Source organism: Chiloscyllium plagiosum, chromosome 29 (genome assembly GCF_004010195.1).
Source record: "Chiloscyllium plagiosum isolate BGI_BamShark_2017 chromosome 29, ASM401019v2, whole genome shotgun sequence".
Classification (NCBI taxonomy): Eukaryota; Metazoa; Chordata; class Chondrichthyes; order Orectolobiformes; family Hemiscylliidae; genus Chiloscyllium; species Chiloscyllium plagiosum.
Genome location: NC_057738.1, coordinates 33,380,204 through 33,395,851, shown reverse-complemented (window position 1 = coordinate 33,395,851; position 15,648 = coordinate 33,380,204). Strand labels below are relative to the sequence as shown.

The 15,648-nt window shown below is 40.1% G+C and overlaps 2 protein-coding genes across 5 annotated transcripts in view; one reads left to right on the top strand and one right to left on the bottom strand.

The window, feature by feature from the left end:
• The window catches only part of eci2 (enoyl-CoA delta isomerase 2), a 174,394-nt gene extending 159,191 nt beyond the window's left edge, over window positions 1-15,203 (top strand). For all 4 annotated transcript variants that reach the window (XM_043719486.1, XM_043719487.1, XM_043719488.1 and 1 more), the window contains 2 exons: window positions 5,647-5,790; window positions 14,673-15,203. In XM_043719486.1, the coding sequence (XP_043575421.1) occupies window positions 5,647-5,790; window positions 14,673-14,828 (300 nt within the window). In that variant the 3' untranslated portion in view covers window positions 14,829-15,203. The remainder of the gene's footprint in view (window positions 1-5,646; window positions 5,791-14,672) is intronic.
• Window positions 15,134-15,648, bottom strand: part of LOC122564274 (uncharacterized protein C6orf201 homolog) — a 113,534-nt gene continuing 113,019 nt past the window's right edge. Inside the window, exon 4 of the mRNA XM_043718949.1 lies at window positions 15,134-15,371. Within this exon, the coding sequence (XP_043574884.1) occupies window positions 15,134-15,371 (238 nt within the window). The remainder of the gene's footprint in view (window positions 15,372-15,648) is intronic.

The following is a 15,648-nucleotide window of genomic DNA, read 5'->3' as shown; positions in this document are numbered from 1 at the left end:
CTGTCAGCCAACAGCGAAAAATCAGAATGGTGTGTTGCCTCCCTGGTGCCAGGATCAAGGATATCTAAAGAAGGCGCAGAATGCTCTCGAAGGGGAGAGGGACCAGCAGGAGGTAATTGAACACATTGGAACTAACAATGAAGAGATTCTGAAGGGAGAATATTGAAAGTTAGGCAGGAATTTAAAAAGGAGGTCCTCGAGGATATTTGGATTACAAGCTCTTGAAGGTAGGAATAGGAGGATAAAGCAGATGAAAGCTTGGCTGAGGAGCTGGTGTAGGGGAGAATGGTTTACATTTTTTTTGGATCATTGGAATCTCTTCAGGGGTAGAAGTGACCTGTACCAGGAGGATGGATTGCACCTGAATTGAAAGGGGACGAATATACTGGCAGGGAGATTTGCTAGAGCTGATGAGGAGGATTTAAATTAATAAGGTGAAGGGGTAGAACCCAGGGAAATAGTGAGGAAAGAGATCAATCTGAGACTGGTACAGTTGAGAACAGAAGCAAGTCAAACAGTCAGGGCAGGCAGGGACATATAAGAGGCATAGTTAGTATGTTTACAGATGACACCAAAATTGGAGGTGTAGTGGAGAGCGAAGAAGATTACCTCAGATTTCAACAGGATCTTGATCAGATGGGCCAATGGGCTCAGAAGTGGCAGATGGAGTTTAATTCGGATAAATGTGAAGTGGTACATTTTGGAAAAGCAAATCAGAGCAGGACTTATACACTTAGTGGTGAGGTTCTAGGAAGTGTTGCTGAACAGAGAGACCTTGGAGTGCAGGTTCATAGCTCCTTGAAAGTGGAGTTTCAGGTAGATAGGATAGTGAAGAAGGTATTTGGTATGCTTTCCTTTATTGGTCAGAGCATTTAGTATAGGAGTTGGGATGTCATGTTGCGGCTGTACAGGATATTGGTTAGGCCACTTTAGAATATTGCTTCCAATTCTGGTCTCCTTCCTATCAAAAGGATGATGTGACACTTGAAATGGTTCAGAAAATATTTACAAGGACATTGCCAGGATTGGAGGATTTGAGCTATAAGGAGAGGCTGAATCAGCTGGGGCTGTTTTCCCTGGAGTGTTGGAGACTATGGGGTGACCTTATAGAGGTTTAGAAAATCATGAGGGGCATGGATAGGATAAATAGAAAAGTTATTTTCCCTGGTGTGGGGGAGTCCAGAACTAGAGGTTATAGGTTCAGGGTGCGAAGGGAAAAATATAAAAGAGATTTAAGGGGCTACTTTTTCACACAGAGAGTGGTGCATGTATGGAATGAGTTGCCAGAGGAAGTAGAGGAGGTTGGTACAATTACAGCATTTAAAAGGAATCTAGATGGGTATATGAATAACAAAGGTTTAGAAGGATATGGGTCAAGTACTGGCAAATGGACTAGATTATGTTAGGATATCTGGTCAGCAGGGACGAGTTGGACCAAAGGGTCTGTTTCCATGCTGTACATCTCTATGACTCAAGTAGGTTTCATGACCTTTCTTGATTTACTGAATTTAGTCATACAACGTGCCCCTGATGATATTTGAATTTGTGATCTCCTAAACTTAAATATTTTCAGCACTTCTGTTTTAATGACAATCTGAAAGGAATAGCACAAAACCTTTGAAGTGATCAAAACAAAAACTAGGAGTAGACCATTCACCCCTTTTGATCCTGCTACACCATTCAATATGATCATGGCCGATCATACAACTCAGTACCCAATTCCCACATTCTTCCCATACCACTTGATGTCTTTAGCTCCAAGAACTACATCTAACTGCTTCTTGAAAACATCCAATATTTTGGCCTCAAGTGTAAGAGAATTCCACAGGCTCATCACTTTGTGGGTGAAGAAACGTCTATTCATCCCTAAGTGGTCTTCTCTGTATCCTTAAACTGTAGCCCTGGTTCTGGACTCCCCAGTCATTGGGAACATTCTTCCTGCACTTATTAGTAGAATTTTATTGGTTTGTATGATCCACCCCTTCATTCCTCTAAACTCTGGTGAATAGAGCTGAAAATGTGTTGCTGGAAAAGCACAGCAGGTCAGGCAGCATCCAGGGAACAGGGGTTAGGTCTCTGGTGAATAGAGACCTAACCAATCCAGTCTCCCTTCATAAGTCAGTCCTGTCATCCCAAGAATCAGTCTGGTACACCTCGTTGCACTCCCTCCATAGTCAGAACATCGTTCCTCAGATAAGGAGATCACAACTGCTCACAATACTCTCGGCACAGTCTCACCAAAGCCCAGTACAATTGCAGCAAGACCGCCTGCTCCTGTACACGAATCCTCTTTGAATGAAGGCCAACATACCATTTGCCTTCTGAATTGCTTACTGCACCTGCACGCATACTTGCAGCGACCGGTGTACAATGATATCCTTGTGCCTCCCCCTTTCCTAACTTTTTCCCATTCAGATAATAATCTGCCTTCCTGTTTTTGCTAACAAAATGGATAGTCTTTTGCCTTCTTAATTGCCTGTTGCAACTGCATGCTTACCTTCAGTAGCTCGTGTATATGAGGTCACCCAGGTCTCATTGCACATTCCCCCCTCTCAGTTTACAGCCATTCAGATAATAATCCACTTTCCTGATTTTGCTCCCAAGTGCATAACCTCACATTTATCCACAATTAAAGCTAAGTTGGCTGGAGACTGGTTTGTGATCCAGATGACACCATTAGCGCGGGTTGATTTCCTTCACCAGTTGAGGTTACCATGAAGGTCCCTGCTTGTCAATCTTGCCCCTCGCCTGAGGCATAATGTCCCTCATGTTAAAGGAGAGAGTTCTTGCTTTCTCTGATGAGAGTACAGCCCAATGTTCCTCTGTGACTATGGTGACTTTATACTATCTCTAATTTCCCTTGTTAGCCATACTTGTGCCACATCTCCCATTTTGTTCATGTGCCAGGCAGGAATGAACAATTGTTGCAGTTCCTCCTTGCACTCTTTAAAGGTTTGCCATTACCTATCCACCATTATCCCATTCAGTAACATTCCCTAATTTATCTCCCTGAGCACAAAAAAACATTTAGTGCTCTAGTTTCATGGGGTTACCAAAAAAGAGAAGATTTCTGGTTGTATGTTATTGACTGAAATTCAAGTAAAATTATTCCTTTTTGCATTTTTAAAATGTGACGGCCACAAGTCAGGGAGGAAGTATGTAGAATGTTGTATTCCACAGTCGGCTTTCATGTCAATAATATAGAAAACCACAGAAATGATTACTTACCTTCAACCGTAGCGTTAAGGGAAATTATGATCTTATTAACAAATGCCAAAGCACTAGAAAAACTTTGCAAAGATAAAGAATGTGAGTGCTGTGAATAAACTTGTCTGTTTTTATATCTAACATGCATAACTAAGAGATCAAGTCTACCATGAGTTGAAATTGATACACACTCCTGTAAATGGACCTTAAGCAATCTCAAGCCATAGTTCATTAATTCAATACTTACTACTGCCGTTTGGTAGGTTTTATGATGTGAGTTTTAACCCACCAGGAACCAACGCAGTTAAAAACAGCAATTGCTAGAAAAACTCAGCATGTCTGATAGCATCTGCAGAGTGAAAGCAGAGTTTATGTTTTGGGTCCAGTGATCCTTCTTCAGAATGGGAACTGACTGAGATTGATCAAGCTCATTTCATTGGGAAGGTGTTGACCTAGTTGTATTATCACTAGACTATTAAACAAGAAACCCATATAATGTTCTGGGGACCTGATTCAAATCCCATCATGGAATTGGTGGAATTTGAATTCTATTGAAAAGTCTGGAATTAAGAGTCCATGATGAGCATGAAACCGTTGCAAATTGTTGGAAAAACTGATCTGGTTCACTAATATCCTTTAGGGAAAATGTCCTTACCTGGTCTGGCCTACATGTGGCTCCAGACCCACAACTATGTGGTTGACTCTTAACTGCCTCTGGGTAATTTGAAATGGGCAATGAATGCTGGCCTTGCCAGCAATGCCCATATCCTGTGAATGAATGTTTAAAATTATACAAACCTTACCAAACCAACAATAAACAGTGATGATGGTTGATTAATCATGTGGTAGACCCTCCTTAAAAGAGCTCCCAACTGTCATAATCAATAACATACCTATTAATTGATTCAGGAGTAACTTTCCTACACACTATTGGTTAGAATATGTAACTTGCTGCTACAAGTTTGAGGCAAATAGCACAGATCCTCATGGGAAGGTTTGGAAGAGTGTGTTCAATTATAGAAGACATCATAGCCAAAGTGTTTTACATCAACATCAGTGGCTAGATAAGTATGTAAGACAGAAAGGAATTGAAGGATATGCTGATAGGATGCAAGGAATGGAGGGATATGGCCAAAGGCAGGCAGAGAGATTAGTTTAATTTGGCATCATGTTGGGCACAATATCATGGGCTGAAGGGCCCATTCATGTGCTGTACAGTTTTATGTTCTATGATAAACTGCTTTTGCCTGTATGACAGATTGCTGTAACAATTTTCTGGTGGCTTTCTGGAATGCAAATTGTTATTATCCCAGCTGATGTTATTGGGCAAGTCAGATTCCAGACTGAAACTTGGTGTGAAAGATCGTACATTGTTGTGTCTTGGTTTTAATGAGTGGTCTTTCATTGGAACATAAACACACAATGTTGCAGATTTGATTTTAACAATAAACTAAAGTATATTAAACAAAAGAAATAAAGATAAAACAGAATAGTTCAACTATTTACATGTAACACATGCTTGAAAATTTGATATTTTAAAACAAACAGTAGAAGTATAATTCCACTCCTTTTATAGATCCCCAAAGAGCCCATGACAATACCCAAAAGTACTCACACCAAATTAAAATCAGTTTCTAACACCTCAATAACCCCTGGTCAGCAAAATAAAATAGCCTTTTCCTGAACTTTCATGTACGTGGTTTTAAACATTCTTAACTTTAGATAACCTCTTCAGGGTTCTTTCCAAACACTTCTAGTCTAAGGTTCTCACTAAACTCCTTACTCTTAGGTAATCTAGTTTTAATATCTTCCCTTCCTTCTCGGGAGCAGTACTTTATACATCCATCTTCATCCAAGGACTTCTAGCAGATCTAGCCAAAATTGAACAATTTTTTTAAAATTCTGAACTGTGGTAAGCTTAAACTCAAAAAGAAAAAAATCTAGAATTTTCGAACAGAAACCTTGATGCACACTGTTTGCCTTGCTTGATTCTGAATGCTAATAATGTGTACACAACCTATTAATTCTGAAAGCTAACTGTCCAAGCTGTTTTAAAGGAATTCACTATGGCTGCAAAAATACCCACAAGTTAATCATTCAACTTTTCACACCCATATGTCACTAATTCAAAAATCCAAATTTATAACAAATTATATTTTTAAGTAGTCTCCATTATAAAATCAAAATTTTAAATATTTCCTCAAGAATTACAATGTAAAGCAACAGTTTTTAAGGAGTAAGCAGAAGCTTAGAAGCTAATCTGTAAGTTTAGGAAATTATTAAATCACATACATATGTTGAAAATTTAAGCTAATTAAATGGACTTACGTCATGGCTTGTTTACAAGTTGTTTTATTGTTATATGACTAGTCAGTCTGAAGCTACCTATGATTAAGGGAATATAAGTTATCTGTTTTATTATTTGTATTATCCCATTAGGCCAATGAAATTCTCTTGTTCAACAAGAAATTAACAGCAGCTCAAGCTTGTGAACTGGGATTGGTGACTGAAGTATTCCCTGACAGTACATTCCAAAAAGAGGTTTGGAAAAAGTTACACGCTTATGCAAAACTACCCAAAAATGTACGTAAACATTTTCATTATAGTGTTTTAAAAATGCTTTTCATACTGATATCAGTATATAGTTATTTTTAGATTATATGCTCACTCCAACTATTTGATTAATAGTTCTTATTCCACATTTACTTTCCTGGAAACTGCACTCTTTTACCCTTTCTTATATTATTTGGAACATTAAGAGCTGAGATAATATGTTTATATTACACATTGTGTTTAAATTCATGCAACGATGCAATTTTCAGTATCGTAAAACTTTGCTATCACATTGTACTTGTTGCATTTTGTTCTCAAACTCAAAGTAAAATCATAGGAAATAAAAATTGGAGGTAGAGAATATGCAAATCAAAACTAAAGAAAATGACTTGAAAGTGACCAGTAGTCAAGACAAGACAGAAGAGCAGTGAAAAGATACAGAAAGAGAGGAGGGAAAAAGAGTAGAAGATGGAGAGAAAGGAACATGAATAAAAATGAGACCTGAAGGGCGAGAATAATAGAGCAAACAGAAAGGCACATGAAGCGATGTGAGCAGGAGAGAAATGTGAGAAAAGGCAAGGGATACGACAAAAATGAAACAGGGACCAAGAGATACAGGTGAAGAAAGTGAGATAGTATTCAAGGAAGAAAACAAGGTAGAAACACGTGGAGAGGAAAATACTATTTCTTCAAGTTTGCCCACTGCTTTTTTTCATTTATATGAATGATCTGGATATGAACACAGGAGGTATAGTTAGTAAGTTTGCAGATGACACCAAAATTGCAGATCTAGTAGACAGCGAAGAAGGCTACCTCAGAGTACAACGGAATCTTGATCCAATGGGCCCAGGAGTGGCAGATGGGGTTTAATTTAGATAAATGTGAGGTGTTGCATTTTGGAAAGGCAAATCAGGGCAGGACTTATACACTTAATCGTAAGATGTTGAGGAGTGTTGCTGAACAAAGAGACTTGGAATTCAGGTTCATTGTTCCTTGAAAGTGGAGTCAAAGGTAGACAGGTAGTGATGAAGGTGTTGGTATGCTTGGCTTTATTGAGTAACTGATTTGGGAGGTCATGTTGCAGCTGTACAGGACATTGGTTAAGCCACTTTTGGAATACTGCATGCAACTCTGGTCTTCCTGCTATAGGAAGGATGTTGTGAAACTTGAAAGGGTTCAGAAAATATTTACAAGGATGTTGCCAGGGTTGGAAGGTTTGAGCTATAGGGAGAGGCTGAATAGGCTGGGGCTGTTTTCCCTGGAGCGTCAGGCTGAGTGGTTAATAAAATCATGAGCTGCATGGATAGGGTAAATAGACAAGGACTTTTCTTCAGGATGGGGGAGTCCAAAACTAGAGGACATAGGTTTAAGGTGTGAGGGGAAAGATTTAAAAGGGACCTAAGGGGCAACTTTTTCACACAGAGGTTGGTGAGTGTATGGAATGAACTCCCAGAGGAAGTGGTGGAGACTAGTACAATTACAACATTTAAAAGGCATTTGAATGGGTATATGAATAGGAAAGGTTTAGAGGGATATAGGCCAAATGCTAGTAAATGGGACTCGATTTATTTAGGATATCTGGTTGGCATGGACAAGTTGGACCCAAAGGGAATGTTTCCATGCTGTCTCTGTGACTCTATTCAGTGTTTGAAGGAGGAGCTGGCTTAAAAAGGAAATGGCTTTGTGCTTAAAACATATATGCAATATGTATAACAATCAATTTTCACCTGTGTAATGAATATATCATTAACATGTGTAGGCTTAACAATATTCAAACAAAAACAGTGTGCACCATGACTTTTTTCTAAAATAATGATGTCCCCATCCATGTCCCCGCACAATCTGAGTAAGGGGATGCCATTCAGTTTCAAACCTGCTTCATCATTTCATACAACATGGCTGATTCTTAACTGCTACTTTCCAACCTAATCCCATATTGATCCTTTTAAGTCTAAGACGAGATCAATCTCAGTCATAAACATACTCAAAATATATTCTGATCATCCACCTCCTTCTATAGTTGAGAATTCCAAAGATTCGTAATCCTTGGAGTGAAGCAATTTTTCCTGAACTCAGTCCAAATGGATCCTGACTATTTCATAAGGGAAACTCTCTTTTCTCATCTACCCTATTTAAACACACTCAGAACTTTGGTATAAAAATAAAGGACTGCAGTTGCTAGAAATCTGAAACAAAAACAGGAAGTGCTGGAGAAACTCATTAGGTCTGGCAGCATCTGTAGAGAGAAAAAAAGTAACTAATGTTTCAAGTCCATTGACCCTCCTCTGAACTTGAAACATAAACTTTATATTTCTCTCTACAGGTGCTGCCAGACCTGCTGAGTTTCTCCAGCATTTTCTGTTTCTGTTGAGAATCTTACCTGATCACCCTCTTCCTCCTTCTAGATTCCAGAGAGTATAGGCACATCCTCGCTGATGTTTCTTCATATCACAATCCTCTCATTCCAAGCATTAACCAGGTGAACCTAAGTTTTCAATTCCTCAATGGCCTCTCTGCTCACTATCTTTCTAATTTTTTCCAGCCACAAAACTCCGAGATATCTGGACTCCTTTAATTCTCTGCTCGCAAGCACTCTCAATTTCAACCACTACATCATTGGTGGCTGTGCCTTCAGTTGCCTGGACCCTAAGTTCTGGAATATGATCCATACATTTACTGGACCTTACTTTCCTCCTCTAAGACACTCTTAAAATGTACCTCTTTGCCCAAGCATTTGGTCATTTGGCAAAGCAACGTTAAGGTTCTAGGGAGTGTTACCAAATAGAGACCTTGGAATGCAGGCTTATAGTTCCTTGAAAGTGGAATCACAGGTAGACAGGGTAGTGACGAAGGTGTTAGGTACAGTTGCCATTATTGATCGATGCATTGAGTATAGGCGTTGGGATGTCAGGTTGTGGCTGTACAGGACATTGGTCAGGCCACTTTTGGAATGCTGCGTTCAATTCTGATCTCCCTGCTCTCAGAAAAATGTTGTTAAACCTGAAAGGGTACAGAAAAGACTTACAAGGGCGTTACCAGGGTTGGAGAGTTTGAGCGATAGGGAGAGTGTGAATAAGCTGGGGCCATTTTCCCTGGAGTGTCAGAAGCTGTAGGGTGACCTTATAGAGGTTTAGAAAATCATGAGGAGCATGGATACGGTGAATAGCCAAGGTCTTTTCACAAGTGTGGGGGAGTCCAAAACTAGAGAGCATAGGTTCAGGATGAGAGGGGAAAGATTCAAAAGGGATGTAAGGGAAACTTTTTCATGCAGAGGGTGGTGCATGTATGGAATGAACTTCCATAGGAAGTGGTGAAGACTGGCAGAGTTACATTATTTAAAAGGCATCTGGGTGGGTATATGAATAGAACTGGATTAGAGGGATGTGGGCTAAATGCTGGCAAATGGGACAAGATTAATGTAAGATATCTTGGCGGCGCAGATGAATTGGACCAAAGGGTCTGTGTCATAGAATCATACAGCGTGGAAACAGACCCTTTGGTCCAACTCGTCCATGACGATCAGATAGCCTAACCTAATCTAGTCCCATTTGCCAGCACTTGGCCCATATCCATCTAAACCCTTCCTATTTAAAAGACATCTGGATGGATATGTAAATGCTGTAATTGTACCAGCCTCCAGCACTTCCTCTGGCAGCTCATTCCATACACACACCACCCTCTGCGTGAAATAAATTGCCCCTTGGGTCCCTTTTATATCTTTCCCTTCTCACCCTAAACCTATGCCCTCTAGTTCTGGATACCCCCACCACAGGGAAAAGACCTTGCCTATTTATCGTATCCATGCCCCTCATGATTTTGTAAACCTCTATCAGGTCCCCCTCAGCCTCTGATGCTCCAGAGAACACAGCCCCCACCTATTCAGCCTCTCCCGATAGTTTAAATCCTCCAAGTTTCCCATACAAGTTTCACAACATCCTTCTGATAGGAAGGAGACCAGAATTGCACGCAATATTCCAAAGGTGGCCTAACCAATGTCCTGTACAGCTGCAACATGACCTCCCAAGCACTGTACTCAACACTCTGACCAATAAAAGAAAGCATACCAAACACCACCCTCACTATCCTATCTCCCTCTGATTCAACTTTCATGGTGCTATGAACCTACACTCCAAGGTCTCTTTGTTCAGCAACACCTTACCATTAAGTGCATAAGTCCTGCTCTGATTTGCTTTTCCAAAATGCAGCACCTCGCATTTATCTAAATTAAGCTCCATCTGCAACTCCTCAGCCCATTGGCCATCTGATCTAGATCCCGTTGTAACCCCCTTCACTTCCAATTTTAGTGTTATCTGCAAACTTACTAATAATACCTCCTATATTCATATCCAAATCATTTATAGAAATGATGAAAAGTAGTGGACCCAGCACAGATCTTTGTGGCGCACCACTGATCACAGGCCTCCAGCCCAAAAAGCGACCCTCCAAAACCACCCTCTGTCTTCTACCTTTGAGCCAGTTCTGTATCCAAATGGATAGTTTTCCCTGTATTCCATGAGATCTAACTTTGCTTACCAACCTCCTATCTGGAAACTTGTTGATCGCCTTACTTGAAGTCTGGATAGATCTCATCCACCACTCTGCCCTGATCAACACTCTTTGTTACTTCAAAAATCTCAATCAAGTTCATGAGACATGGTTTCCCAATCACAAAGCCATGTTGACTATTCATAATCAGTCCTTGCCTTTCCAAATACATGTAAATCCTGTCCCTCAGGATTCTCTCCAACAACTTGCCCACCACCAATGTGAGGCTCACCAGTCCATAGTTCCCTGACTTTTTCTTACCACCTTTCTTAAATAGTGAAGCCACATTAGCCAATCTCCAGTATTCCAGAACTTCACATTTGAGTATTAACAAATATCTCAGCAAAGGGTCCAGCAATCACTTCCCTAGATCCCCACAGGGTTCTGATCAGGTCCATTTTTATGCATTTCAAGGCATCTAGCACCTCCTCCTCTGTAATGTGGGTATTTTTCAAGATGTCACCATCTCTTTCCTCACATTCTATATCTTCCACAACCTTCTCCACAGTAAATACTGATGCAAAATACTCATTTAGTATCTCTCCCATCTCCTGCAGCCACCCAGAGGCTGCCTTGCTGATCTTTGAGGGGCTCTATTCTCTGCCTAGTTATGCTTTTGTCTTTAATGTATTTATAAATCACGCTGTACAACTTACGACTCTCCTTGCTTCAGTGTCATGTTTTATTGTAATAATACTCCTCCAAAATGCTTTGGGAACTTAAAGGCCCTATATAGATTTTGGCTTTTCACAGTTAACTAAAACTGCACAGATCTCACCAAAGCGCTGTACAATTAAAGTAAAACTTATTTATAATTACACTTCAACCACCTGCACTAAAGATCAGTGTGGTATTTTCCTTCTGGATTGCCAATCTGCATGTAAACCTTTTGTGATTCTTGTACAAGGTCACCCAAGTCTCTTGAAGTATCAACATGTAATAGCTGCTCATCATATTGAAAATATTTTGTTTCTTATTATCCCTGCCAAGTGAGTAACCCCATATTTCTCCACAGTGTACAGACCACCTTCATGCTCACTCACTAAGCCTATTCGTAACCTTTTGCAGATCTTTTAGCTGGTGTTGTGACTGGTGTAACAATCTTCTGATGTTGGCCTCCTAATTAGTCACTATCATGCTAATCGCCCTATTAAGGGCAAAAAGTGGGCTCTCAGAGCTACCAGTCCAAGCAGAGCACTGGCAGCTCTTGAGTCTCCAGTACTTCAATCAAAGACCGCAAAATCAGCTCAATGTGGAGACATCTTTTGGAGGATAGGATGCAAAGAAAATATTATAGGGGCAGAGGCAGTTAGATCCCTCCAAAAAAAGGGAAAATCCTTATTTTAGAATTCCTGTCCATGGCTGCAGCATTGGATTATAGGTCCTCTGTTATCAACAGCCCCTAGGATTGTCATAGAGGCTGCAGCTACTGATACAGTCCAGGCAGAGGAGCAGTGAGTTGGGGTTGTGGGGGGGGGGGAGGCATTTGCCTGCAGCAAACTGCCGTTCAGCCGGAAAAATTGTCCTAACTGGGATTTTAAAATAGTAACTTTTCACCTTCATGATGCAGGCACTGATGTGCTTTCCAGCTCACTTAGAGTCATAGTACAGCATGGAAACAGACCCTTCGGTCCAACCTGTCCATGCCAACCAGATATCCCAACCCAATCTAGTCCACCTGCCAGCACCCTGCCTTCTGGGAAGATTTCCTGCTGGAGGGAATTCATTCATCAGGGTGTCTCCTAATGCAGCTCCCTCCATGTTTAAATCCCCACTCTTGGTCTGCTACCTCAGGGCAGGGTAAATTTATCCCTTTGTGTCCTCTCACAGCTTTCTTGCTACCTAACACTATATTGTCAATAAACCTGAATGTATTACATTCAGTTCCTTCACCCAAAGCAACCAGTAACCTGTACAGCACACTCAACATAATAGCACATCCGTAGGCATGTCACAGGAACATTGTAAAAGAAATCATGTTCCTTGGCCACATAAGGAGATAGTGGGTGGAATTAATAGTTTCTGGATTAGAGTGGTGCTGGAAAAGCAGGAAAATCCGAGGAACAGGAAAATCGACATTTGGGCAAAAGCCCTTCATCAGGAATACAGGTAGAGAGCCTGCAGTGTGGAGAGATAAATGAGATGAGGGTGGGGGTGGGGAGAAAGTAGCATAGAGTAATAGGTGAATGGGGGTGAGGGTGGAGATGATAGGTCAGAGAGGAGGATGGGGGAGGGTCGCAAAGAGTACAATGGGTGAATGGGGGTGGGGATGAAGGTGATGGGTCAGAGAGGATGGTGGAGTGGATAGATGGAAAGGAAGATAGGCAATAGAACAAGTCATGGGGACAGTGCTGAGTTGGAAGTTTGGAACTGGGGTGAGGTGGGGGAAGGGAGAAATGAGGAAACTGGTGAAGTTTCCAGCATCTACAGTCATTGTTTTTACCTAGTGGAATTAATAGAACCCACTGGATCTTTGATTTTGCATCATAGTTAGAGGGCCAGGAGAATCAGTCAGGGGTATCTAAATTTGCTTCCCAGTGATGGAAGATCTATTTGCAAATTCAATAGTGGGATGGACCAAGCATCAAGATATCAATTATGATAATTAATGAGCCATAAACAGCCAATTACCCCTGAGCACACTGGATTTAATCCTGGCTCAGTCAGTTAACAGAACTTGCATGGGTCTTTCATTCCTCCTAAAAGCTACCTGACAAACCCAACTGCTGCCAGTGGCCTTCCCAGGGGTCTCTTGTTGATAGGCACTCAGCGCTTCAGGAATAGAATGGATCCCATCCTACTCCACTCGGCTCTCTCCAAGGATCTACTGACAATCCCTGGTGAAAGAAGACCTTAGAAAATTACTGACAGAGGCCATTGTAGTCAATGGCATGTCCAGGAATGGAAAACTCCCGCCCTCTGGTTGACCAGTAGAATTGGGAGAATGTCACATAGCCTACTAGGGCCTGGATTGCATTGGAATGCCTCAGTGGAAGAAAGCAAGGAAGGTACATGCCTCGAAATGAAGAAATGAAGAGAAATCAAGCTTCAGGCCTAGGCAATTAAACTCAATGGTAGACTGATTAAAGCTAATCGAGATATCAACATTTAATAAGTGCAGTTATCCTGGAGGATTGTGAGTTTGAAGGATTTTTCTATTATTCACTTGTGGCTGGCCAGCATTTATTGTCTGCCTTATATTACAGATATAAGGAGGGGATGATGCCAATGGACAGTTTGAAAACAGATGAGAATTTTAAAATCAAGATTGGAAGTCGATGTAAGCTAAGGGCTGATAGGTGACCAGAACTTGATGTGAGCAAGGACATGGACAACAGAGTTTTCAGATGACCTTAAGTCTATAAAAGATAAAATGTAGGAGACCAGCTGGGAATACTGTTGGAATAGTAAAGTATAGAAGTAATAAATGTACGAAAATTGTGTTTCCGCGCAAATGAGCTCAGGCAGGGGTGGAATTAGATCGTTTTAATGATGGTGAAAACATCTAGTTGGAAGCTCATTTCAGAGTCAAGAGTGTGAGCAAGGTATGTAGAGTCTGATTTAGTCTCATACAATATCAAGGTTAAAAATGAAGTTGGTAGCTAGGGAATTACATAAGTCATTAGTGTAGATTATGAATAGCTCAGATCCAGCACTGATTACAGCTAGCCAACCTGGAAGACAGCCCTTATTCCTGCAAACATTTAACCAACCTCTCTCTATGTTAATATATTACCCCAATCTCCACAGTGTTTTATCTTGTTCAATAACCTTGCAAGCAGAATTTAGCTTTGTCCTTACTCATGGAACTATCATATCTGCTTGGATATTAAGACTGAGATTACATAACAAGCATTCAGCAATAAATAGATTTTTTTTCGAAGAAAATAATTTGATTGAAACTGTTATACAAGGCTACTTTGCTGTCCAGTGATTGTTCTTTATTTTAAGTATAATGATCCAAGAATTGAAAACACTTTCACTTTACATTCATTATTAGCTACTTCATGCATAAAATTAAAGCAAATTATGGTTGATTATGCTGATGTACTCATTTTTAAGGGCTGATATAATCATTCAGTAACCTTGTTATGTGTAATGGGCAATGTCTCTTGTCATTGTTGTTTTGAATAGATTTTTAAATTGTAACGTTTGAACTCTTTCCACATTGTTTACTTCAAGCTATGTATTTATGTTGCTTTTACTGTCATTTAGATGATTTTTCATTGCAAGATATTTTGATAACTATAAATTTATTTAGAAAAGATCTAACTACTCAAATGATGCTGTTTTTGCGATTAGTTTTGGTTCTCATAACACAGGGTTGACTCATTTTTTAGGGTTTAATGTTGTTACTTTCCTTTCAGTCTCTGGCCTTTTCAAAGCAGCTAATAAGAGGTGTTGAAAAGGAAAAGCTGCATGCTGTTAATGCCCAAGAATGTGAACGACTGGTGGAAAGATGGTTATCTGAGGAATGCATGAATGCCATAATGGGCTTCTTTGAAAAGAAGTCAAAACTGTGATTTTATTTCCTCATTGTTCAGTAATTGACATCCAGAAATTTAAATACTAGTTATGATTGGAAAACATTTGTGTTATCAATATTTTCGATTGTTAAGGTTTTTTTAATCAATACTTCATTGCAATGTAATTATTGATTAGTCAGCCATACTGCTGTATGTCTTCTAAGTGTTTTCAGAAATGTATAACTTTAAACGTTCAATCTGATGTGTGATTATTAATTTGGAGAATTATGGATGGCTAGGAGGGAACGAGTTGAAATCTGAAACATTATCAGATCTGTAAGTACTATGTCACTCTTCTAATTTTAAAGTCTGTAATTTTGCATCATAAATGGATAATACCAGAAACAATGGTAAAGCTGTTCTGGAACTCTAGCCGAATGGGTGTTAATTGCTTTGCACGCTGATAGCATATCACTGAACACAACTTGGGCACATCTGTGTCCAGAAAAGATTACTGACTCAATGGGTCCATATTTGCACAGGTCTTGGAGGATGAACCATCTGTACAATGTATCAGGCATGTCTTTCCTTACTGACCACCTTTAAAAGAAAATATTTGGAAAATGTTAAAAAAGCACAAAGTATTCACAATTTAACTTTCAATCATAACAGCAGTTAAAACCTAGTTCCTTAATTGAATTGTAACCAGGAAAAAGCTGAGACAATATTCAGCCTTATATAATTTTTTAATGAGGAGAAAGTGAGGTCTGCAGATGCTGGAGATCAGAGCTGGAAATGTGTTGCTGGAAAAGCGCAGCAGGTCAGGCAGCATCCAGGGAACAGGAGAATCGACGTTTCGGGCATAAGCCCTTCTTCA